The sequence below is a fragment of the Pristiophorus japonicus genome, chromosome 9 (genome assembly GCF_044704955.1).
Source record: "Pristiophorus japonicus isolate sPriJap1 chromosome 9, sPriJap1.hap1, whole genome shotgun sequence".
Lineage (NCBI taxonomy): Eukaryota > Metazoa > Chordata > Chondrichthyes > Pristiophoridae > Pristiophorus > Pristiophorus japonicus.
Window position 1 is genome coordinate 207,613,338 of NC_091985.1, and position 25,446 is coordinate 207,638,783.

The window sequence follows — 25,446 nt, forward strand, 5'->3', positions numbered from 1 at the left end:
ATATTCTAGGATTCTTTACAGACGCTCCCTGCTCATCAATATTTCTCCTTCATTCACAGACACACCCTGCTCATCAACATTTCTCCTGAATTTACAGACGCTCCCTGCTCATCAATATTTCTCCTTCATCTACAGACGCTCCCTGCTCATCAACATTTCTCTTTGATTTACAGACGCTCCCTGAGAGTTTGAGCCGACATTGCGCATGTGCTGTCCACTCCTTCGGGCCGGAGGAAGCCGGGAGCCGGCGGGCAGGGGGAGAATGTTCCCCGGTTTATATCCGGGCCCGGGACCGCACTCGGTGTTTTCACCCAGAGTTTCTCTAACCCGCTCCCTGGAGCTCGCTCACCTTCCGCGTCACCGTCTGCCGCCGCCCCACCGCGCATTGTCAGCTCACACTGCCCGGGTGATTGACGGTAGCTCCCGACCAATAGCAAGAGCGGGGGCGGGACTGGCGGACCGGTCGGTCGGATGGTCCTCCAACCAATCGGTGTGTATGAGGGGCGGGGCTTGAGCCTCCCACCCCCAGTGGGCGGGGCTCAGCCCGGATCTCCCTCAGTGAGCACGCGCGGTGGAATTGGACCGGAGGTAGGCTGGGAATCTTTGTAAATACACGGTGTAGGCCTCAGGCCCCGAAGAGCCCACAGGCCCCGCGTTTGCCGGGTGGGCGGGGTCACGGCGCATGCGCGGCTATCTTGGTGCAGGAACCTAGAGTGGGCGGGGCTTCAGAGTCTGTTGCCAACTGGGTCCCAGTGTCCGGGAGATGTAACATCCTGGGCAACATCTTTTTCATCACCTTAGAATCAGAGAGTGGTTACAGCACGGAAGGAGGCTATTCGGCCTATCAAGGCTTTGCAGGCTCACTGCAAGAGCTTTATCTAGTCCCACTCACCCATCCTTTCCCCATAGCCCTGCAGATTTCTCTCCTTCTGGTATTTATCCAACTCCCTTTTGAAAGCCGTGATTGAGTCTGCCTCCACTATCCTTTCAGACAGTGCATTCTAGATCCTAACCACTCACTGCGTAAAAAGGTTTTTTCTCATGTTGCCTTTGGTTCTTCTGCCAATCACCTTAAATTTGTGTCCTCTGGTTCTCAACTGCCAATGGTAACAACCCCAGCTTCTCCAATCTATCCATGTAACTGAAGTCCCTCAACCCTGGAATCATTCTTTTCTGCACCCTCTCTAAGGCCTTCATATATTTACTAAAATGCAGTGCCCAGAATTGGGCACAGTACTCCAGTTGAGGTCAAACCAGTATTTTATACAGGTTCATCATAATATCCATGATTTTGTACTCTATTCATGAAGCCCAGAATCCCGTAAGCTTTATTAACTGCTTTCTCTACCTGTGCTGCCACCTTCAACGATTTGTGCACATATACCCCCAGGTCTCCCTGTTCATGGAACCCCTTTAAAATTGTACCCTTTAGTTTATATTGCCTCTCCTAGTTCTTCCTACCAATATGTACCACTTTGAACTTTTCTGTGTTAAATTTTATCTGCCATGGGTCTGCCCATTTCACAAGCCTGTCTATGTCTTCCTGAAATTTACTATCCTCCTCATTGTTCACTATACTTCCAAGTTTTGAGTCATCTTCAAATTTGAAAGTTGTGCCCTGTTACTTAAGCCTAAGTCATTGCTATATATCAAGAAAAGCAGTGGTCCCAGTACCGACCCTTGGGGAACACACTGTATACCTTCCTGTAGTCCGAAAAACAACTATTCACCACTACTCTGTTTCATGTCACTTAGCTAATTTCGTATCCATGCTGCCACTGTCCCTTTTATTCCATGGCCTTCAATTTTGCTGGTATTGGTAACATGCCCAGGATCACTAAACACAAAACCCAGTCTGTTAATCACTTTCAACTACTGGACTTAGCGTGTGCCCCACAGCGTCTCTTCCACATTCAATATGTGAATAGAGCATCATGCCTACAAAGCTGGGTTAAGTTTATATCCATTCAGCAAATGTATTTAACAAAAGCCTGCAGGCCGATGAGAGACTGTTAAGGTGCCAGTGTGCTGCTGGTTTGATCTGCATTTTTCCTGTAATGGAAAATAACTGAACATTTCTCCCAGTGTAATCTTTGCTGCAATGAAATGTGTGTCTTTTAATAAGCCTTACGTCCTTGCTCATGTCTGCTGCAATTGTGCAGAAAGGGGATGTGTAAAGAGATGGTCTTTGTACGGAGAGTGACACAGCCTTGTGGTCACAGTCAGAACAATGCAATGATTTATTTGTGGTTATGGACTGAGCAGGGTCAGTTCATGAATGCTCAAGCTAAGAGGTGCCAGGGATCGGAGGAGCGGCAGTAAATAAAATCTAAATGTAAATTCCGATGTAGTTTGTCTTCATTTATTCCTATTTTAATCATTTTTGCTGAATGTGGCCCACGGCAAGTGCCAGGATATTGGATCACATCCGCCACAGGAAATGAATGTGACAGCCCTGAGATAGACAATGTCAACCTGATTCCCCCCATTCACCAACCTAACAACTTCTTTACAAACTCAAGCTGTTGAAGATAGGGGCAAGGGGCTCACAGAGCATCCATTTCATCTCTCTAAACACCCTTGGGTAGATATCATCTGGACCTTACATGTCTCAAGATTAACCTACACAGAGAGTTTGCTGTCAGTGAAGAGAGACAAGAAGGACCAAAGTGCCGTTTGTTCCTCTCAGTGTGGTCCTGAAGGACTGTGTCCAGGCTGCAGTTCTGTTCCTGTACGATCCTCCCCCGAGATTGTCCTTTCTGAGCTCCAGCCAGGTGATGCTAAACACTCCAGGTGGGAAAGACAAAAATCTACAACAATATGTTGAAAGCAACGGTAATTTATTTGCCTATATCCCAAATATTAAACTCCAGCCAGTTACAGGGGTTATTAACAAACCCCAACTGTCAGAATGAACATGGTTCAGTCCTGGATGTGATGAACAGTAGCACGAACAGCAGAATCCAATCCCTGCAGTCACTTATGAACTCGCTGGTGTGTCAGCAGGTTGGATGACCGAGTGAATCCCTTCCCACACTCGGAGCAGGTGAACGGTTTCTCCCCAGTGTGAACTCGCTGGTGTTCAGTGAGGAGGGATGACCGAGTGAATCCCTTCTTACATTCGGAGCAGGTGAATCGCCTCTCCCCAGTGTGAACTCGCTGGTGTGTCAGCAGGCTGGATGAATGAGTGAATCCCTTCCCACACATGGAGCAGATGAATGGTCTCTCCCCAGTGTGAACTCGCTGGTGTTTCAGCAGCTCGAATGAAGTAGAGAAACCCTTCCCACAATCAGAGCAGGTGAACCGCCTCTCCCCAGTGTGACTTCGCTGGTGTGTCAGCAGGTGGGATGAATTAGAGAATCTCTTCCCACACTCAGAACAGGGGAACGACCTCTCCCCAGTATGAACTCGCTGGTGTACAGTGAGATGGGATGAATGAGTGAAACCCTTTCCACACTCCGAGCAGGTGAACGGCCTCTCCCCAGTGTGAAGTCGTTGGTGTATCAGCAGGTGGGTTGACTGAGTGAATCCCTTCCCACACTCAGAGCAGGTGAATGGTCTCTCCCCTGTGTGAACTCGCTGGTGTACCAGCAGGTTGGATGACTGAGTGAATCCCTTCCCACACTCAGAGCAGGTGAACGGCCTCTCCCCAGTGTGAACCCGCTGGTGTGTCAGCAGGTCGAATGAAGTAGTGAACCCCTTCCCACACTCAGAGCAGGGGAATGGCCTCTCCCTAGTGTAAATTTGCTGGTGTTCAGTGAGAAGGGATGACTGAGTGAACCCCTTCCCACACTTAGAGCAGGTGAATGGCCACTCCCTAGTGTGAACTCGCTGGTGTCTTGATATGTCAGAGGATCGGCTGAAGTCTTGTCCACACACAGAGCACGTGTAGCATTTCTCCCCATTGTGAATGGTGCATTTTGCTTCCATATTCGAAGGCCGATGATAGTCATGTCCCGATGAATCGAGTGACACTGTCAGATCTTGACATGATGTTTGGTTTGAGTTTCGCATCTGCAAATCCTCCCCTTCTATCATGCTGCAAAATGAATTTTAAACAGGAAGTCGGGAGTGTGAGAGAGAATCCACAAAAACATCAAAGTAGTTGTGAAATTGAGCTTATTGAATCTGATCATTTATGGGGCTGGAGAAATGTCACCATGAAAGCTGCCAGATTGCAGTAAAAACCTAACTGATCACTGTAGTCCTTCAGGGAAGGGAACCCACCTTACTTGACAGTCCCATATTAGAAATTGTCGGTTCTACTGGATTCAGAAGTACTAGGGATAAAACCCAGCAGCTTCTCCTCCATCCCCACTCCAGCTGAAACTGATGCAACAAACAGACAGCAGGCCTGGGACCGACTTCCGCATCCAGCGTTCACTCTGATACAGAACATCTGGAATTGCTGGGCCTGTTGTATAAATGCAAGTTGTTGTTGTCCCTGGGTTTCCTGGTGCTGGGCCTAGCAACACTGAGTCGTATCCCGAGAGCCACACTCAGTGTTGCTGATGCAGCGGTCGCTCTGGGGGATTCCACCACTGTGGGTGTACATGAGGATTCCAGCCCTGGGGCTGTACCTGGGGATTCCAACACTGGGACCGTACATGAGGATTCTAACCCTGTGAGTATACATTGGTATTCTAACCCTGTGAGTATACATTGGTATTCTAACTCTGTGAGTATACATGGGGATTCCAACCCTGGGATTGTACATGGGGATTCTAACCTTGGGACTGTTCATGGGGATTCTAACCCTGGGACTGCACATGAGGATTCTAACCTGGGATTGTACATGGTGATTCTAACCTGTGATTGTACATGGGGATCCTAACCCTCGGACTGTATATCGGGATTCCACCCGAGGACTGAATATTGGGATTCTAACCCTGGGACTCTACATGGGGATTCCAAACCTGGGATTGTACATGGAGATTTCAACCCTGGGACTGTACATAAAAAATAGGAACATATGAAATAGGAGCAAGAGTAGGCCGTATGCCTCCTTGAGCTTGCTCCGCAATTCAAAAAAATAATGGCTGTTCATCGACCTCTACTCCACTTTCCCACCTGATCTTCAAATCTCTTGATTCCTCGAGAATCCAAACATCAATCTCAGTTTTGAATATACTCGAAGGCTCAGCATCCACAGCCCTCTGCGGCAGGGATTCGAAATGCTCACAACCCTGAGTGAAGGATTTCCTCATCTCTGTCTTAATTGGCCTTATCCTGAGACTATGCCCCTGAGTTGTACACACTCCAGCCAGGGGACACAACTTACCCTGTCAATCCCCTTCAGATGTGGAACATGGGGATTCCAAATGTGGCACTGTACGTGGGGATTCTAACGCTGCGACTGTAGATGGTGATTCTAACCATGGGACTGTACCTGGGGATTCTAACCATGGGACTGTACATGGGGATTTAAACTTTGCGACTGTACAGACATATTCTAACTCTGGGTTAGTACATGGATATTCTAACCCTGGGGCTGTACATTGAGGATTCTAATCTTGCAATTGTACGTGGGGATTCGAACCCTGGGACTATACATGGTGATTCCAACCCTGGGACTGTACATGGGGATCCTAACCCTAGGATTGTACATGGGGAACCTAATCCTGGGATTGTACATGGAGATCCTAACCCTGGGATTGTACATGGAGATCCTAACCCTGGGATTGTACATGGAGATCATAACCATGGGACTGTACATGGGGATTCCAACCCTGGGACTGTACAGGGGGGGGGGGCAATTGCATCCAATTATGTTACAATTGTGTTGCAAACCGTAAGGTCAACACTCACTCGCTGCTTCAGGAGAGATGGTGAAGAAATCCGGTGTGTGGAGAATGAGAATAAAATAACTGAGTCACTGATGTTCTCTCCCGGGTATTGGAACTGAGTTGGGAACAGACAAGGAATCCCTCCCACTCGTTGTTCCTGCACGAATATGGCCGTGCGTGCGCACTGCTTCTTGCTGATTCACGATGGCGGAGCACTGAACCTTCCCAAAGATGGCAGCCATTAATCTGGGCTTGTTACAGGGAGAAAGCACCGAAGCTGCAAACGCGAGACCTTCCGCTTATTATTCGGGCTTTCCGGCCTACATCAGTTCTTTATGAAGCCTCCCCGTCACCCACCAGGTCCTTTACTCTCCGGCTCCTCGCATCCGTCGGCCGCTTTACGGAGCCCATCTGCAGCCTGTGGCCTATTCCCGCACTCACTGCGCATGCTCCAAACACAGCCTGCTACCGCGCCTGTGCACTGGGCTCCTGTAGTCTGGGTGCAGCACATTCTCCCCCGCAGGGCATGCTGGGTAAAAGCCCATATTCGTGAATAGGAAATAATTTTCTGTGACTGACTTGAGCTAAGTTAACAATTTATAGAGAAACCCATGTACACAGTCACTCTGTCATGGTTCAGTCCCGGATGTGATTAATAACAGAAGTGGCTCGGTAGCATCACTACTGACTGAGCAGGCCGACTCCTGAAGGACATAACTGTCAGACTGGGTTTGCAGCAGGTGATGAAAGAACCAACACGAGGGGAAAACCTACTCGACCTCGTCCTCATCAATCTATCTTTCGCAGATGCATCTGTCCTTGACAACATTGGTAGCAGTGATTGCTGCACAGTTATAGTGGAGATGAAGTCCTGTTTTCACGCTGAAGATACCCTCCATCGTGTTGTGTGGCACTAGCATTATACTAAATGGGATAAATAGGAAATACCACCAACAATGTCTCCGCAAGATCCTACAAATCCCCTGGGAGGACAGACGCACCAACATTAGCATCCTCGATCAGGCCAACATCCCCTGCATTGAAGCACTGACCACACTTGATCAGGTCCGCTGGGCAGACCACATTGTCCGCATACCAGACATGAGACTCGCAAAGCAAGTGCTCTACTTGGAACTCCTTCATGGCAAAGGAGCCAAAGGTGGGCAGAGGAAACGTTACAAGGACACCCTCAAAGCCTCCCTGATAAAGTGCAACATCCCCACTGACACCTGGGAGTCCCTGGCCAAAGACCGCCCTAAGTGGAGGAAGTGCATCCAGGAGAACGCTGAGCACCTCGAGTCTCATCGCCGAGAGCATGCAGAAATCAAGTGCAGGCAGCGGAAAGAGCATGCGGCAAACCTGTCCCACCCACCCTTCCCCTCAACGACTATCTGTCCCACCTGTGACAGGGACTGTGGTTCTCATATTGGACTGTTCAGCCACCTAAGGACTCATATTAAGAGTGGAAGCAAGTCTTCCTCACTTCTAAAGGACTGCCTATGATAATAATGAAATGGGATAGATTCAGAACAGATACAGATGCTCAAAACTGAGCATCCATGAGGCGCTGTAGGTCATCATCAGCAGGAGAATTGCATTCTGCCACAATCTCTAACTTCATGTCCAGGCATAAAACTTGTATTTATATAGCACCTTTAATGTAGTGAAATGTTCCAAGGCGCATCACAGGAGTATTATGAGATTTTTTTTTAATTTGACACCGAGCTGCCTAAGTAGAAATTAGCATAGGTGACCACAAGCTTAATCAAAGAGGTATGTTTTAAGGAGCATTTTAAAGGAGGAAAGATAGATAGAGAGTTAGAGAGGTTTAGGCAGGGAGTTCCAGAGCTTGGGGCCTAGGAAACAGAAGCAATGGCCACCACTGTTTGAGCAATTGTAATCAAGAGGGCAGAATTAGTGGAGAGCAGGCAGCTCGGAGAGATGTGGAGTTGGAGGAGATTACAGAGATAGTGAGGGGGGAGGCCATGGAGGGATTTGAAAATAAGGATGAGAATTTTAAAATTGAGGCATTGCTTAACTGGAAGACAATGTAGGTCAGCGAGCACAGGGATGATGGGCAAGCGGGACTTAATGCGAGTTAGGACCCGGGCAGCCGAGTTTTGGATCATCTCTTGTTTACGTCGGGTAGACTGTGGGAGGCCAGCCTGGAGTGCATTGGAAAAGTCAAGTCTAGATGTAACAAAGGCGTGGATGAGGACTTCAACAGCAGATGAGCTGAGGCAAGGGCAGAGATGGATGATGTTACGGAAGTGAAAATAGGAGGTCTTAGTTTTGCTGCGGAAATGTGGTTGAAAGCTCATTTTAGGGTCAAATATGACACCAAGGTTGAGAACAGTGTGGTTCAGCCTCAGACAGAAGTTGGGGAGAGGGATGGAGTCAGTTGGTATGGAACGGAATTCGTGGTGGAGACCGAAAACAATAGTTTCAATCTTCCCAATATCAATTAGTATATCCCTGACTGTACCATTACCATGAAGGCACGGGACCAACTCTGGTTCAATGAGGAGTGCAGAAGAGCATACCAGGAGCAACAACAAGCGTACCAAGCTGGGGAGCTGCAACACAAGACTGCATGCATGCTAAGCAGCATGCTATAACAGAGCTAAGCAATTCCGCAATCAACAGATCAGATCAAAGCTCTGCACATGCGGTTGTGAATGGTGGTGGACAATTAAGCCACTAACGGGGGGAGGCTCCTTGAATATCCCCATCCTCAATGATGGCGGAGCTCAGAATGCAAGTGCAAAAGACAAGGCTGAAGCATTTTCAACCATCTTCAGCAGGTAGGTACAGCAAGTAATCAGGCAAATGAAATGCTGGGCTTTATTGCAAGGGAGATGAGTATAAAAGCAGGGGAGTCCTGCTTGAACTGTATAGGGCATTGTTAAAACCTCACCTGGAGTACTGTGTACAGTTTTGGTCTCCTTATTTAAGGTAGGATATACTTGTATTGGAGGCAGTTCAGAGAAGGTTCATGAGGTTGATTCCTGAGATGGAGGGGTTGTCATATGAAGAAAGGTTGAGCAGTTTGGGCCTATATGCCTTGGAGTTTAGAAGAATGAGAAGTGATCTAATTGAAACATATAAGATTCTGAGGGGGCTTGACAAGGTAGATAGAGAGAGAATGTTTCCCCTCGTGGGGGAATCTAGAACTAGAGGGCATAGTTTCAGAATAAGGGGTCGCCCATTTAAAACAGAAATGAGGAGGAATTTCTTCTCTCAGAGGGTCATGAATCTTTGTAATTCTCTACCCCAGAGAACATAAGAAATAGGAGCAGGAGTAGGCCATACGGCCCCTCGAGCCTGTTCCACCATTTAATAAGATCATGGCTGATACAGTCATGGACTCAGGTCCACCTCCCTGCCCGCTCCCCATAATCCCTTATTCCCTTATCGGTTAAGAAACTGTCTATCTCTGTCTTAAATTTATTCAACGACCCAGCTTCCACAGCTCTCTGAGGCAGTGAATTTCACAGATTTACAACCCTCTGGGAGAAGAAATTCCGCCTCATCTCAGTTTTAAATGGGTGGCCCCTTATTCTAAGATCATGCCCCCTAGTTCTAGTCTCCCCTATCAGTGGAAACATCCTCTCTCCATCCACCTTGTCAAGCCCCCTCATAATCTTATATGTTTCAATAAGATCACCTCTCATTCTTCTGAATTCCACTGAGTAGATGCCCAACCTTCTCAACCTTTCCTCATGTCAAACCTTTCATCTGTGGAATAAACCTAGTGAATCTTCTCTGAACTGCCTACAAAGCAGTTAAATATGGAAACCAAAACTGCACGCAGTATTCCAGGTGTGGCCTCACCAATTCCTTGTATAGCTGTAACAAGGCTTCCCTGCTTTTATACTCCATCCCCTTTGCAATAAAGACCAAGATTCCATTGGCCTTCCTGATCACTTGCTGTATCTGCATACTAACCTTTGTGTTTCATGCACCAGGACACCCAGGTCCCACTATACTGCAGCACTATGCAATTTTTCTCCATTTAAATAATAACTTGCTCTTCGATTTTTTTCTGCCAAAGTGCATAACCTCGCACTTTCCAACATTATACTCCATTTGCCAAATTTTTGCCCACTCACTTAGCCTGTCTATGTCCTTTTGTAGGTTTTTTGTGCCCTCCTCACACATTGATTTTCCTTCCATCTTTGTCATCATCATCATAGGCAGTCCCTCGGAATCAAGGAAGACTGGCTTCCACTCTTAGAATGAGTCCTTACATAGCTAAACAGTCCAATACGAGAGCCACAGTCCCTGCCACAGGTGGAACAGACAGCCGTTGAGGGGAAGGGAGGGTGGCACAGGTTTGCCGCACATTCTTTCCACTGCCTGCGCTTGTATTCTGCATGCAGTCAGCGATGAGACTCAAGGCATTCAGCGCCCTCCCGGATATGCTTCCTCCACTTAGAGTGGTCTTTGGCCAGAGACTCCCAGGTGCTGGTGGGGATGTTGCACTTTATCAGGGAAGCTTTGAGGGTGTTCTTGTAACGTTTCCTCTGTCCACCTTTGGCTCGTTTTCCATGAAGGAGTTCAGAGTAGAGTGCTTGCTTTTCGAGTCTCGTGTCTGGCATGCAGACAATGTGGCCTGCCCAGCAGAGCTGATCAAGTGTGGTCAGTGCTTTAATGCTGGGGATGTTGGCCTGGATGAGGACACTGATCTTTGTATCTTCACTGTGGAGGCTCGATCTTTGAATATATTTAAGGTGGAGATAGACAGATTTTTGAATGATAAGGAAGTCATGGATTATAGAGACCAGACGGGGAAGTGGAGTTGAGGCCAGAATCAGATCAGCCATGATCTTATTGAATGGCGGAGCAGGCTCACGGGGCCAAATGACTGACTCCTGCTCCTATTTCTTATGTTCTTATGTTCAGCCAGAAGTGCCGAGTGGATGATCCATATCGGCCTTCTCCTGAGGTCCCCACTATCACAGGAGCCAGTCTTCAGCTAATTCGATTCACTCCATGTGATATCACGAAGCTGCTGAGCGCACTGGATACAGGAAAGGCTATGGGCGTCAACAACAAACTGACTGTTGTGGCTGAAGATTTGCGCCTCAAGCCAAGCTGTTCCAGCACAGCTATGACACTGGCATCTATCCGTCAATTTGGAAAACTGCCCAGATATGTCCTGTCCACAAAAAGCAGGACAAATTTAATCCGGCCCATTACCGTCCCATCAGTCTATTCTCAATCATCAGCAAAGTGATGGAAGGTGTCATCAACAGTACTATCAAGTGACACTTGCTCACAAATAACCTGCTCATCGATAGTGAATTTGGGTTCCGCCAGGACCACTTTGCTCCAGGCTTCATTACAGCCTTGGTCCAAACATGGACAAAAGAGCTGAATTCCAGAGGTGAGGTGAGAGTGACTGCCCTCAACATCAAGACAGTATTTGACCAAATGTGGCATCAAGGAGCCCTAGTAAAACTGAAGTCAATGGGAATCAGGGGGAAAAATCTCCACTGGCTGGAGTCATACCTAGCACAAAGGAAGATGGTTGTGGTGGTTGGAGGTCCATCACCACAGCCCCAGGACATCGCTGCAGGAGTTCCTCAGGACAGTGCCCAAGGCCCAGCAATCTTCGGTTGCTTCATCAATGACCTTCCTTCCATTATCATGTCAGAAGTGGGAATATTCACTGATGATTGCAGAGTGTTCCGTTCCAAATGCAACCTCTCAGAAAATTAAGCAGTCCATGCTCGTATGCAGCAAGACCTGGACGACATTCAGGCTTGGGCTGAGATGTGGCAAGTAACATTCACACCACACAAGTGCCAGGCAATGACCATCTCCAACAAACGAGAGTCTAACTACCTCCCCTTGACATTCAACGGCATTACCATCACCGAATCCCTCACCATCAACATCCTGGGGTCACCATTGACCAGAAACTGAACTGAATCAGCCACATAAATACTGTGGCAACAAGAGCAGGTCAGAGGCTGGCTATTCTGTGGCAAATGTCTCACCTCCTGACTCCCCAAAGCCTTTCCACCATCTAAAAGGCACAAGTCAGGAGTGTGATGGAATACTCTCCACTTGCCTGTATGAGTGCAGCCACAATAACACTCAAGATGCTCGATACCATACAGGACAAAGCAGCCCGTTTGATTAGTACCCCATCCACCACCTTAAACATTCACTCCCTCCACCACCAGTGCACCGTGGCTGCAGTGTACACCATCTACAAGATGCATTGCAGCATTTTGCCACGGCTTCTTCGGCAGCACCTCCCAACCTGCGACCTCTACCACCTGGAAGGACAAGGGCATCAGGCACATGGGAACATCACCACCTCCAAGTTCCCCTCTAAGTCACATACCATCCTGACTTGGAAGTATGTCGTCGCTGGGTCAAAATCCTGGAACTCCCTCCCTAATAGCACTGTGGAAGTACCTTCACCACAAAGACTGCAGCGGTTCAAGAAGGTGGCTCACCACCATCTTCTCAAGGGCAATTAGGGATGGGCAATAAATGTTGGCCTTGCCAGTGACGCCCACATCCCTTGATTAGATATAAAAAAAAGATACTGAATAAAGCTTCCTCAACACTGTTTCATCAAACACTCCCAGGGCAGTACAGCACTGATTAGATGCAGAATAAAGCTCCCTCTACTATGTCCCGTCAAGTACTCCCAGGGCAGGTACATAGAATATAAAGCACAGAAATAGGCCATTTTGCGCAACCAATCGATGCCAGTGTTTATGCTCCACTCGAGCCCTCTCCTGTCTTTCCTCATCTAACTATCAGCACAACCCTCTATTCCCTTCTCTCATATACTTATCTAGCCTCCTCTTAAATATATCTAAATTATTCGCTTCAACCCCTCCCTGTGGTAGCGAGTTCCACATTCCCAACACTCTCTGAGTAAAGAAATTTCTTCTGAACTTCCTATTTGATTTCTTGGTGACTATCTTGTATTGATGGCCTATAGTTTTGCTCTTCCCCATAAGTGGAAACACTCTCTCTATATCCACTCTATCAAAACCTTTCATAATTTTAAAGACCGCTATTAGGTCACCCCTTCACCTTCTCTTTACAAGAGAAAAGTGACCCAGCCTGTTCATTCTTTCCCTTTAGGCATAAACTTGTATTTCTGGTATCATCATTGTAAATCTCATTTCCACCCCTGCCAGTGCCTCTATATCCTTTTTATAATATGGTGACCTGAATTGTACACAGTACTCCAAATGTGGTCCAACCAAGGTTCGATACAAGTTTAGCAAAACTTCTCTACTTTGCAATTCAATCCCCATGAAATAAACCTTAGTGCTCGGTTTGCTCTTTTTATGGCGTTGCTAACCTGTGTCGCTACTTTTAGTGATTTGTGTATTTGTATTACGACATCACTTTGCTCTTCTAGCCCATTTAGATTCTTGTTTTCCAACTAATATCTGACCAAAATGTAATATCTCAAATTTATTGGTGTTGAAATTCACTTGCCAATTATATGCCCATTCTGCAAGTCTCTCAGGCCAACATCCCCAGCTCTGAAGCATTGACCGCGCTCGATCAGCTCCAATGGATGGGCCACATTGTCCGCATGCCCAATGCTGGACTCCAGAAACAAGCACTCTACTCTGAGCACTGTCATGGCAAGTGAGTCTCAGGAGGGCAGAGAAAATGCTTCAAGGACACCCTCAATGCCTCCTTGATAAACATAGAAAATAGGTGCAGGAGTAGGCCATTCGGCCCTTCGAGCCTGTACCACCATTCAATAAGATCATGGCTGATCATTCACCTCAGTACCCCTTTCCTGCTTTCTCTCCATATCCTTTGATCTCCTTAGCCATAAGGGCCATATCTAACTCCCTCCTGAATATATCCAATGAACTGGCATCAACAACTCTCTGCGGTAGGGAATTCCACAGGTTAACAATCCTCTGAGTGAAGAAGTTTCTCCTCATCTCAGTCCTAAATGGCTTACCCCTTATCCTTAGGTTGTGTCCCCTGGTTCTGGACTTCCCCAACATCGGGAACATTCTTCCTGCACCTAACCTGTCCAGTCCCATCAGAATTTTATATGTTACTACGAGATCCCCTCTCATCCTTCTAAACTCCAGTGAATACAGGCCCAGTCGCTCCAGTCTCTCCTCATATGTCAGTCCAGCCATCCCGGGAATCAATCTGGTGAACCTTCTCTGCACTCCCTCAACAGCAAGAACGTCCTTCCTCAGATTTGGAGACCAAAACTGAACACAATATTCCAGGTGACGCCTCACTAAGGCCCTGTACAACTGCAGTAAGACCTCCCTGCTCCTATGCTCAAATCCCCGAGCTATGAACGTCAACATACCATTTGCCTTAATACATTCATATCTTCTTTGTAGGTAGTACCCTGGAGTCGAGGATGATTAGCTTCCACACTAAAATGAGTTCTAAGGTGACTGATGAGTCCAATACCATACCTACAGTCTCTATCACAGGTGGGGCAGGGGGTGGTTGAAGGGATGGGTGGGTGGGGTACTTGGTTTGTCGTATGCTCCTTCCGCTGTTTATACTTGGCTTCCGCGTGCTGCCGACGAAGAGACTTGAAGTGACTGACGCCTTCGCGGATGATTCTCCTCCACTTTCAGTGGCTTTGCGCCAGGAATTCTCAAGAGTCGGTCGGGATGTAACATTTAATCTACATATTGATTGGGCTAATCAAACTGGTAGCAATGCAGTGGAGGAGAATTTCCAGGAGTGTATTAGGGATGGTTTTCTCGACCAATATGTCGAGGAACCAACTAGAGGACTGGCCATCCGAGACTGGGTGATGTGTAATGAGAAAGGACTAATTAGCAATCTTGTTGTGCGAGGCCCCTTGGGAAAGAGTGACCATAATATGGTAGAATTTTTTATTAAGATGGAGAGTGACACAGTTAATTCAGAGTCTAGGGTCCTGAACTTAAGGAAAGGTAACTTCAATGGTATGAGACATGAATTGGCTAGAATAGACTGGCGAGTGATACTTAAAAGGTTGACAGTGGATAGGCAATGGCAAACATTTAAAGATCACATGGATGAACTTCAACAACTGTACATCCTTGTCTGGGGAAGGTGGCTCAACCGTGGCTAACAAGGGAAATTAGGGATAGTGTTAAATCCAAGGAAGAGGTATATAAATTGGCCAGTAAAGCAGCAAACCTGAGGACTGAGAGAATTTTATAATTTAGCAGAGGAGGACAAAGCGTTTAATTAGGAGGGGGAAAATAGAGTATGAGAGGAAGCTTGCAGGAAACATAAAAACTGACTGCAAAAGCTTCTGTAGATATGTGAAGAGAAAAAGATTAACGAAGACAAATGTCAGTCAGTCAGATTCAGGTGAATTTAGAATGGGGAATAAAGAAATGGTGGACCAATTAAACAAATACTTTGGTTCTGTCTTCACGAAGGAAGACATAAATAACCTTCCAGAAATAATAGGGGACCAAGGGTCTAGTGAGAAGGAGGACCTGGAGGAAATCCTTATTAGGCGGGAAATTGTGTTAGGGAAATTGATGGGATTGAAGGCCGATAAGTCCCCGGGGCTTGATAGTCTGCATCACAGAGTATTAAGGAAGTGGTCCTGGAAATAATGGATGCATTGGCGATCATTTTCCAACAGTCTATCGACTCTGGATCAGTTCCTATGGACTGGAGGGTAGCTAATGTAACACCACTTTTTAAGAAAAAAGGGAGAGAGAAAGCGGGTAATTATAGACCGGTTAGCCTGACATCAATAGTGGGGAAAACGTTGAAATTAATTATTAAGGATGAAATAGCAGCGCATTTGGAAAGCAGTGACAGAATCGGTCCAAGTCAGCATGGATTTATGAAAGGGAAATCATGCTTGACAAATCTTCTAGAATTTTTTGAGAATGTAGAGTGGACAATGGAGAACCAGTGGATGTGGTGTATTTGGACTTTCAAAAGGCTTTTGACAAGGTCCCACACAAGAGATTGGTGTGCAAAATTAAAGCACATGGTATTGGGGGTAATGTACTGATGTGGATAGAGAACTGGTTGGCAGACAAGAAGCAGAGAGTCGGGATAAGTGCATCCTTTTCAGAATGGCAGGCAGTGACTTGTGGGGTGCCGCAGGGCGCAGTGCTGGGACCCCAGCTATTTACAATATACATTAATGATTTAAATGAAGGAATTGAGTGTAATATCTCCAAGTTTGCAGATGACACTAAGCTGGGTGGTGGTATGAGCTGTGAGGAGGACGCTAAAAGGCTGCAGGGTGACTTGTATAGGTTAGGTGAGTGGGCAAACGCATGGCAGATGCAGTATAATATGGATAAATGTGAGGTTATCCACTTTGGTGGCAAAAACACGAAGGCAGAATATTATCTGAATGGTGGCAGATTAGGAAAAGGGGAGGTGCAACGAGACCTGGATGTCATGGTACATCAGTCATTGAAAGTTGGCATGCAAGTACAGCAGGCGGTGAAGAAGGCAAATGGTATGTTGGCCTTCATAGCTAGGGGATTTGAATATAGGAGCAGGGAGATCTTACTGCAGTTGTACAGGGTCTTAGTGAGGCCTCACCTAGAATATTGTGTTCAGTTTTGGTCTCCAAATCTGAGGAAGGATGTTCTTGCTATTGAGGGAGTGCAGCGAAGGTTCACCAGACTGATTCCCGGGATGTGAGGACTGACATATGAGGAGAGACTAGATCGACTGGGCCTATATTCACTAGAAGAATGAGAGAGGATCTCATAAAAACATATAAAATTCCGACGGGACTGGACAGGTTAGGTGCAGGAAGAATGTTCCCGATGTTGGGGAAGTCCAGAACCAGGGGACACATTCTAAGGTTAAGGGGTGAGCCAGTTAGGACTGAGATGAGGAGAAACTTCTTCACTCAGAGAGTTGTTAACCTGTGGAATTCCCTACCGCAGAGAGTTGTTGATGCAGTTTGTTAGATACATGCAAGAGGGAGTTAGATATGGCCCTTATGGCTAAAGGGATCAAGGGGTATGGAGAGAAAGCAGGAAAGGGGTACTCAGGTGAATGATCAGCCATGATCTTATTGAATGACGGTGTAGGCTTGAAGAGCCGAATGGCCTACTCCTGCACCTATTTTCTATGTTTCTATAAGAACAGAAGAACAGAAGAATTGGAGCAGGAGTAGGCGATTCGGCCCCTCGAGCCTGCTCCGCCATTCAATAAGATCATGGCTGATCTTCTACCTCAACTTCACTTTCCTGCACTGTACCCATATCCCTTGATTCCCTTAATATCCAAAAATCTACTGATCTCTGCCTTGAATATACTCAAAGACTGAGCCTTCACAGCCCTCTGGGGTAAAACATTCCAAAGATTCAGCACACTCCGAGTGAAGAAGTTTCTCCTCAACTCAGTCCTAAATGGCCGACCCCTTATTCTGAGACTGTGTCCACTGGTTCTAGACTCCCCAGCCAGGGGAAACATCCTCCCTGCATCGACCTTGTCAAGCTTTGTAAGAATGTTACATGTTTCAATGAGATCACCTCTCATTCTTCTAAACTCTAGAGCATATAGGCCTAGTTTACTCAATCTCTCCTTATTAGACAATGCCCCCATCCCAGGAATCAGTCTGGTGAACCTTCGTTGCACTCCCTCTATGGCAAGTATATTCTTCCTTAGGTAAGGAGACCTAAACTGTACACAATATTCCAGATGTGGTCTCACCAGGGCCTTATATAACTGCAGTCAGATATTTTTACTTATACTCAAATCCTCTTGAAATAAAGGCCTACATACCATTTGCTTTCTTAAATGCTTGCTGTACCTGCATGTTACCTTTCAGTGATTCATGTACAAGGACACCCAGGTCCCTCTGAACACCAACGTTTCCCAATCGCTCACCATTTAAAAAATACTCTGTTTTTCCAATTTTCCCACCAAAGTGGATAACTTCACATTTCTCCACATTATATTCCATTTGCTATGTTCTTACCCACTCACTTAGCCTGTCTGTATCCCGTTGAAACCTCTTTGCATCCTCCTCACAACTTACATTCCCACCTAGCTCTATATCATCAGCAAACTTGGATATATAACATTTGGTCCCCTCATCCAAATCATTGATTTGATTCTGAATAGCTGGGGCCCAAGCACCGATCCTTGCGGCACCCCACTAGTAACAGCCTGCCAACCCGAAAATGACCTGTTTATTTGTTTTCTGTCAGTTAACCAATCCTAAATCCATGCAAGTAAAGTACCCCCAATCCCATGAGCCCTAATTGTGTTTAATAACCTTTTGTGTGGCACCGTATTGAATGCTTTCTGAAAATCCAAACACTGGTTCCCCCTTATCTATTCTATTAGTTATAACCTCAAAAAACTCTAACAGATTTGTCCCTTTCATAAATCCATGTCGACTCTGCCCAATCCTATTGTTATTTTCTAATTGCCCTGTTACCATGTCCTTAATAATAGATTCTAGCATGTTCCCTCCGTCTGATGTCAGGCTAACTGGTCTGTAGTTCCCCATTTTCTCTCTCCCTTCTTTCTTAAATAGTGGGGTTACATTAGTTACCTTCCAATCTGCGGGAACCTTTCTGGAATCTATGGAATTTTGGAAGATGACAGCCAATGCATCCACTATCGCAATGGCCACCTCTTTCAAAACCCTAGGATGTAGGCCATCAGGTCAAGATCAAAATCTCCAGATGACGCCAAAAGAGGGACATAGAAACATAGAAAATAGGTGCAGGAGTTGGCCATTCGGCCTTTCGAGCCTGCACCACCATTCAATAAGATCATGGCTGATCATTCACCTCAGTACCCCTTTCCTGCTTTCTCTCCATACCCCTTGATCCCTTTAGCTGTAAGGGCCATATCTAACTCCCTCTTGAACTGGCATCAACAACTCTCTATGATAGGGAATTCCACAGGTTAATAACTCTCTGAGTGAAGAATGTTCTCCTCATCTCAGTCCTAAATGGCTTACCCCTTATCAGTAGACTACGTTCCCTGGTTCTGGACTTCTCCAACATTGGGAACATTCTTCCTGCATCTAACCTGTCCAGTCCCGTCAGAATTGTATATGTTTCTATGAGATCCCCTCTCATTCTTCTAAACTCCAATGAATACAGGCCCAGTCGATCCAGTCTCTCCTCATATGTCAGTCCTGCCATCCCTGGAATCAGTCTGGTGAACCTTCGCTGCACTCCCTCAATAACAAGGCCTCAGCAAGGGCCTGTACAATTGCAGTAAGACCTCCCTGCTCTTAAACTCAAATCCCCTAGCTATGAAGGCCAACATACCATGGCCAACTGTGAAGAGGACTGTAAGTGACTTCAGTGTGAACGCACAGGTTAGTAAATGGGACAGGTAAATGGCAAATGAAATTTAATGCAGAGAAATGTAATGATAAATTTTGGGAGGAAATGTACATTAAATGGTAAAAACTTTAAAAAGAGTAGAGGAGTAGAGAGATTTAGGGTTGTAAGATTCTAGCTAAGGTCTTGCCTTATTAATTAGCAGTGTCAGCAACTTTAATGTCTTACTAAGAAATACAAGATGAGCAGATTCTCAGTCCACTGACGTACCTTATATTGATCCATCAATCAGAGTAAACAGGCAAGTCCCGCGTGTCCACAGTAACTGACACGGGGTTAGCCCGCTGGATGGAACCTCGGGCGCCCTGAGCTTGATCTCCGGTGTCTCCAGTCCCGATTACCCCCTTACATCAGTCTCCCCTCACTTTTATATCCTGCTGTGATCACCTCTGGCATCGGACTCTTCTTTGTCTTCTCTGCTGGGTTTGGGCAGGAAGTGAGGAAAAGACAGCTGGAAATTCTCCAATCTGTGATTTACAAGGACACTTTCCCTGGTTCCCAGCAGTTACTTTTCTTCAGTAATTTTCTCATTATCTCTAAATTCCCCTGCCTGCTGTTAATTACATGACTTCTGATTGTTTCACAGTTATAGGTATAAACATCACACATTATAATTTAATCTATTCTATTCCTCCCGCTGTTTTAAGCTTATATTGTGGTTAATAACAGACAAACCCTGTACTTTCCCCTGATCTGATTACAGATTCCAACAGTGGGTTCAGTGAATGGAATGTCTTATCAGTGTTGCCATGGTGACCTGTCTGCAGTGAATCGATTGTTTGAGTTTCTAACTCAGACTAAACTTCTCTTTCCCATAATACACATTAATCAGCTATTTGATGTCAATGTATTTTAGCCATGTTATGTTAATATCTCTCACACCTACAAGCGGTTCAGATACACAAATCTTTAAGATGAAAAAGTGGTTAAAAAAGCACATGTGATCCTAAGTTTTATAAATAGGGGTGTAGAGTACAAAAGGGCAGAGGTCACATTCAGGACGGATAGACAGAAAGGAAAAGGAGGTGGGGTAGCGTTGCTGGTGAAAGAGGAAATTAACGCAATAGTAAGAAAGGACATTAGCTTGGATGATGTGGGGAAATTCAAGTCTATACATAAGACAAACGTTTTAGTTTTTATTCACATTTTACTTCAATTACTGAAGTTAAAAAAATACGGGTCTCTTTCTTTTTTGACCTTAACATCCCCTGCTAAGATTGTAGCAATCTCTCCTTGTATGAATGCCCAAAAGGGACATTCGAACCTACTAAAGGACAGTTTTCTCCACTGGGTCAATAAACTTCTCCATTCGCACCCTGAGCCTTGATGCTCTCCCGAGAGCATGGGAAACAGAATTTATGATTGGGCACTGACAGGCATTGCACAAAGTGAGTGTCCTCCAAACGTTCATGACAAATGGTGCAGCACAGGGTAGAGCTGCAGAATACCAAAGGGCAGAAAACGCTAGTGGGGGATGTGTACAGACCACCAAACAGTAGTAGTGAGGTTGGGGACAGCATCAAACAAGAAATTAGGGATGCGTGCAATAAAGGTACAGCAGTTATCATGGGCGACTTTAATCTACATATAGATTGGGCTGACCAAGCTGGTAGCAATGCGGTGGAGGAGGATTTCCTGGAGTGTATTAGGGATGGCTTTCTAGACCAATATGTTGAGGAACCAACTAGAGAGCTGGCCATCCTAGACTGGGTGTTGTGTAATGAGAGAGGACTAATTAGCAATCTTATTGTGCGAGGCCCTCTGGGGAAGTGTGACCATAATATGGTAGAATTCTTTTTTAAGATGGAAAGCGACAGTTAATTCAGAGACTAGGGTCCTGAACTTCAGGAAAGGTAACTTCAATGGTATGAGATGTGAGTTGTCTAGGATAGACTGGCAAATGATACTTAAAGGGTTAGAAACATAGAAACATAGAAAATAGGTGCAGGAGTAGACCATTCGGCCCCTCAAGCCTGCACCAGCATTCAATAAGATCATGGCTGATCATTCCCTCAGTACTCCTTTCCTGCTTTCTCTCCATACCCCTTGATCCCTATAGGTTTACAGTGGATAGGCAATGGCAGACATTTATAGATCACATGGATGAACTTCAACAATTGCACATCCCTGTCTGGAGTAAAAATAAAAAGGGGAAGGTAGCTCAACCGTGGCTAACAAGGAAAATTAGGGATAGTGTTAAATCCAAGGAAGAGGCATATAAATTGGCCAGAAAAAGCAGCAAACCTGAGGACTGGGAGAAATTTAGAATTCAGCAGAGGAGGACAAAGGGTCTAATTAGGAGGGGGAAATAGAGTATGAGAGGAAGCTTACAGGGAACATAAAAACTGACTGCAAAAGCTTCAATAGAGATGTGAAGAGAAAAAGATTAGTGAAGACCAATATAGGTCCTTTGCAGTCAGAATCTGGTGAATTTATAATAGGGAACAAAGAAATGGCAGACCAACTGAACAAATACTTTGGAAGGAAGACACAAATAATCTTCTGGAAATACTAGGGGTTCGAGGGTCTAGCGAAAAGGAGGAACTGAAGAAAATCCATATTAGTCAGGAAATTGTGTTAGGGAAATTGATGGGATTGAAGGCCAATAAATCCCCAGGGCCTGATAGGCTGCATCCCAGAGTACTTAAGGAAGTGGCCCTAGAAATAGTGGATTCAATGGTGATCATTTTCCAACATTCTATTGACTCTGGATCAGATCCTATGGACTGGAAGGTAGCTAATGTAACACCACTTTTTTAAAAAGGAGGGAGAGAGAAAACAGGGAATTATAGACCGGTTAGCCTGACATCGGTGGTGGGGAAAATGTTGGAATCAATTATTAAAGATGAAATAGCAGCGCATTTGGAAAGCAGTGACAGGATCGGTCCAAGTCAGCATGGATTTATGAAAGGGAAATCATGCTTGACAAATCTTCCAGAATTTTTTGTGGATGTAACCAGTAGAGTGAACGAGGGAGAACCATTGGATGTGGTGTATTTGGACTTTCAAAAGGCTTTTGACAAGGTCCCACACAAGAGATTATTGTGCAAAATTAAAGCACATGATATTGGGGGTAATGTATTGACGTGGATTGAGAACTGGTTGGCAGACAGGAAGCAGAGAGTCAGAATAAACGGGTCCTTTTCAGAATGGCAGGTGCCAGTGGGGTGCCGCAGGGCTCAGTGCTGGAACCCCAGCTATTTACAATATACACCAATGATTTAGATGAAGGAATTCAGTGTAATATCTCCAAGTTTGCAGATAACACTAAGCTGGGTGACAGTGTGAGCTGTGAGGAGGATGCTAAGAGGCTGCAGGGTGACTTGGATAAGTTAGGTATGTGGGCAAATGCATGGCAGATGCAGTATAATGTGGATAAATGTGAGGTTATCCACTTTGGTGGCAAAAACAGGAAGACAGAATATGATCTGAATGGTGACAGATTAGGAAAAGGAGAGGTGCAACGAGACCTGGGTGTCATGGTACATCAGTCATTGAAGTTTGGCATGCAGGTACAGCAGGCAGTGAAGGCGTCAAATGGCATGTTGGCCTTCATAGCTCGAGAATTTTAGTACAGGAGCAGAGAGGTCTTACTACAGTTGTACAGAGCCTTGGTGAGGCCACATCTGGAATATTGTGTGCAGTTTTGGTCTCCTTATCTGAGGAAGGACGTTCTTGCTATTGAGGGAGTACAGCGAAGGTTCACCAGATTGATTCCCGGGATGGCAGGACTGACATAGGAGGAGAGATTGAATCAACTGGGCTTGTAGTCACTGGAGTTTAGAAGAATGAGAGGGGATCTCATAGAAACATGTAAATTTCTGATGGGATTGGACAGGTTAGAGTCAGGAAGAATGTTCCCGTTGCTGGGGAGTTCCAGAACCAGCGGTCACAGTCTAAGAATAAGGGGTAAGCCATTTAGGATTGAGATGAGGAGAAACCTCTTCACTCAGAGAGTGGTTAACCTGTGGAATTCTCTACCGCAGAAAGTTATTGAGGCCAGTTCGCTAGATATATTCAAGGGGAGTTAGATATGGCCGTTTCGGCCAAAGGGAACAAGGGTTATGAAGAGAAAGCAGGAAAGGGGTACTGAGGTTGAATGATCAGCAATGATCTTATTGAATGGCGGTGCAGGCTCGAGGGGCCGAATGGCCTACTCCTGCACCTAATTTCTATGAAACATAGAACCATAGAAAATAGGTGCAGGAGTAGGCCATTCGGCCCTTTGAGCCTGCACCACCATTCAATAAGATCATGGCTGATCATTCCCTCAGTACCCCTTTCATGCTCTCTCTCCATACCCCTTGATCCCCTTAGCCGTAAGGGCCATATCTAACTCCCTCTTGAGTATATCCAATGAACTGGCATCAACAACTCTCTGCGGCAGGGAATTCCAAAGGTTAACAACTCTCTGAGTGAAGAAGTTTCTCCTCATCTCAGTCCTAAATGGCCTACTCCTTATCCGAAGACTATGTCCCCTGGTTCTGGACTTCCCCAACATCGGGAACAATCGACCCGTATCTAACCTGTCCCGTCCCGTCAGAATCTTGTATGTTTATGTGAGCTCCCCTATCATTCTTCCAAACTCCAATGTATAAAGGTCCAGTTGATCCAGTCTCTCCTCATATGTCAGTCTAGCCATCCCGGGAATCAGTCTGGTGAACCTTCGCTGCACTCCCTCAATAGCAAGAACGTCCTTCCTCAGACTAGGAGACCAAAACTGAACACAATATTCCAGGTGAGGCCTCACCAAGGCCCTATACAACTGCAGTAAGACCTCCCTGCTCCTATACACAAATCCCCTAGCTATGAAGGCCAACATACCATTTGTCTTCTTTACCGCCTGCTCTACCTGTATGCCAACTTTCAATGAATGATGAACCATGACACCCAGGTCTCGTTGCACCTCCCCTTTTCCTAATCTGCCGCCATTCAGATAATATTCTGTCTTCGCGTTCTTGCCCCCAAAGTGGATAACCTCACATTTATCCACATTATACTGCATCTGCCATGCATTTGCCCACTCACCTAACCTGTCCAAGTCACCCTGCAGCCTCTTAGCGTCCCCCTCACAACTCACACCCCCGCCCAGTTTAGTGTCATCTGCAAACTTGGAGATATTACACTCAATTCCTTCATCTAAATCATTAATGTATATTGTAAAGAGCTGGGGTCCCAGCACTGAGCCCTGCGGCACTCCACTCGTCACTGCCTGCCATTCTGAAAAGGACCCGTTTATCCCGACTCTCTGCTTCCTGTCTGCCAACTAGTTCTCTATCCACGTCAGTATATTACCCCCAATACCATGTGCTTTGATTTTTCACACCAATCGCTTGTGTGGGACCTTGTCAAAAGCCTTTTGAAAGTCCAAATACACCACATCCACTGGTTCTCCCTTGTCCACTCCACAAAAAATTCCAGAAGATTTGTCAAGCATGATTTCCCCTTCATAAATCCATGCTGACTTGGACTGACCCTGTCACTGCTTTCCAAATGCGCTGCAATTTCATCCTTAATAATTGATTCCAACATTTTCTATGTTTCTATGTAAACCTGTACAAATCATTGGTTAGGCTGCAGTGAGAATATTGTGTCAGGTTTTGGGGATCTTACACCAGGAAGGATGTGAAGGCCATGGAGAGGGTGCAGAGAGATTCACTGAGAGGATACCAAGGACAAGAGCCTTTAGTTATCAGGGGAGATTGGAGAAACTGGGACTCTTTTCATTAGAACAAAGGGGAATTGGAGATCTGAGGAAGGTGTTCAGAATGTGATCAGGTAAATGAGGAAAAACTATTTCCACCAGTCGGTGAGTCAGTAACTCGAGGGCATCAGATTCAAATCATCACCAAAAGGCTCAGACCCAGGGAGGAACTATCAAGCACACTGTACAACAATGTTCGGGACACTCACTGTCCCTCTGGATCTGTGTCCGGGGAGGAACTGATGGGTTTCTCTTACCTTTTAATTGCAGTTAAATGTTGTTCTCATGGAGGTGATGGATGTCAGTGCTGGGGAACGGGGTATTCTGAGCACCAAGTGTCTGCCTGAAACACTCTCCAGTCAGGTACAGCATGGGTTAGATACAGAGTAAAGCTCCCTCTAAACTATCCCATCAAACACTCCCAGGTCAGGTACAGCACGGGTTCGATACAGAGTAAAGCTCCCTCTACACTGTCCCATCAAACACTCTCAGGGAAGTGTCGATGGAGCTATATTCTGTATGTAAGTTAGACTGTCCCTGCCCCAGGAATCCCAGAGGTTGACATGAGGTGCTCTGACTGATAAAAAGTTTAAGATAAGCTATGATACTATTGAATGGAGTAGCA

The 25,446-nt window shown here is 45.9% G+C and overlaps 2 protein-coding genes and 1 pseudogene across 3 annotated transcripts in view; 2 read left to right on the forward strand and 1 right to left on the reverse strand.

The window, feature by feature from the left end:
- The window catches only part of LOC139273549 (zinc finger protein 850-like), a 700,279-nt gene that overhangs the window by 350,191 nt on the left and 324,642 nt on the right, over positions 1 to 25,446 (forward strand). The gene's annotated exons all lie outside the window — the stretch shown is intronic.
- LOC139274090 (zinc finger protein 585A-like) overlaps positions 1 to 25,446 on the forward strand; it is a 152,798-nt pseudogene that overhangs the window by 70,438 nt on the left and 56,914 nt on the right.
- Positions 2,822 to 25,446, reverse strand: part of LOC139273498 (zinc finger protein ZFP2-like) — a 36,273-nt gene continuing 13,648 nt past the window's right edge. For both annotated transcript variants that reach the window (XM_070890398.1, XM_070890397.1), the window contains exon 3: positions 2,822 to 4,039. In XM_070890398.1, coding sequence (XP_070746499.1) covers positions 2,977 to 4,038 — 1,062 coding nt within the window. In that variant the 5' untranslated portion in view covers position 4,039 and the 3' untranslated portion in view covers positions 2,822 to 2,976. The remainder of the gene's footprint in view (positions 4,040 to 25,446) is intronic.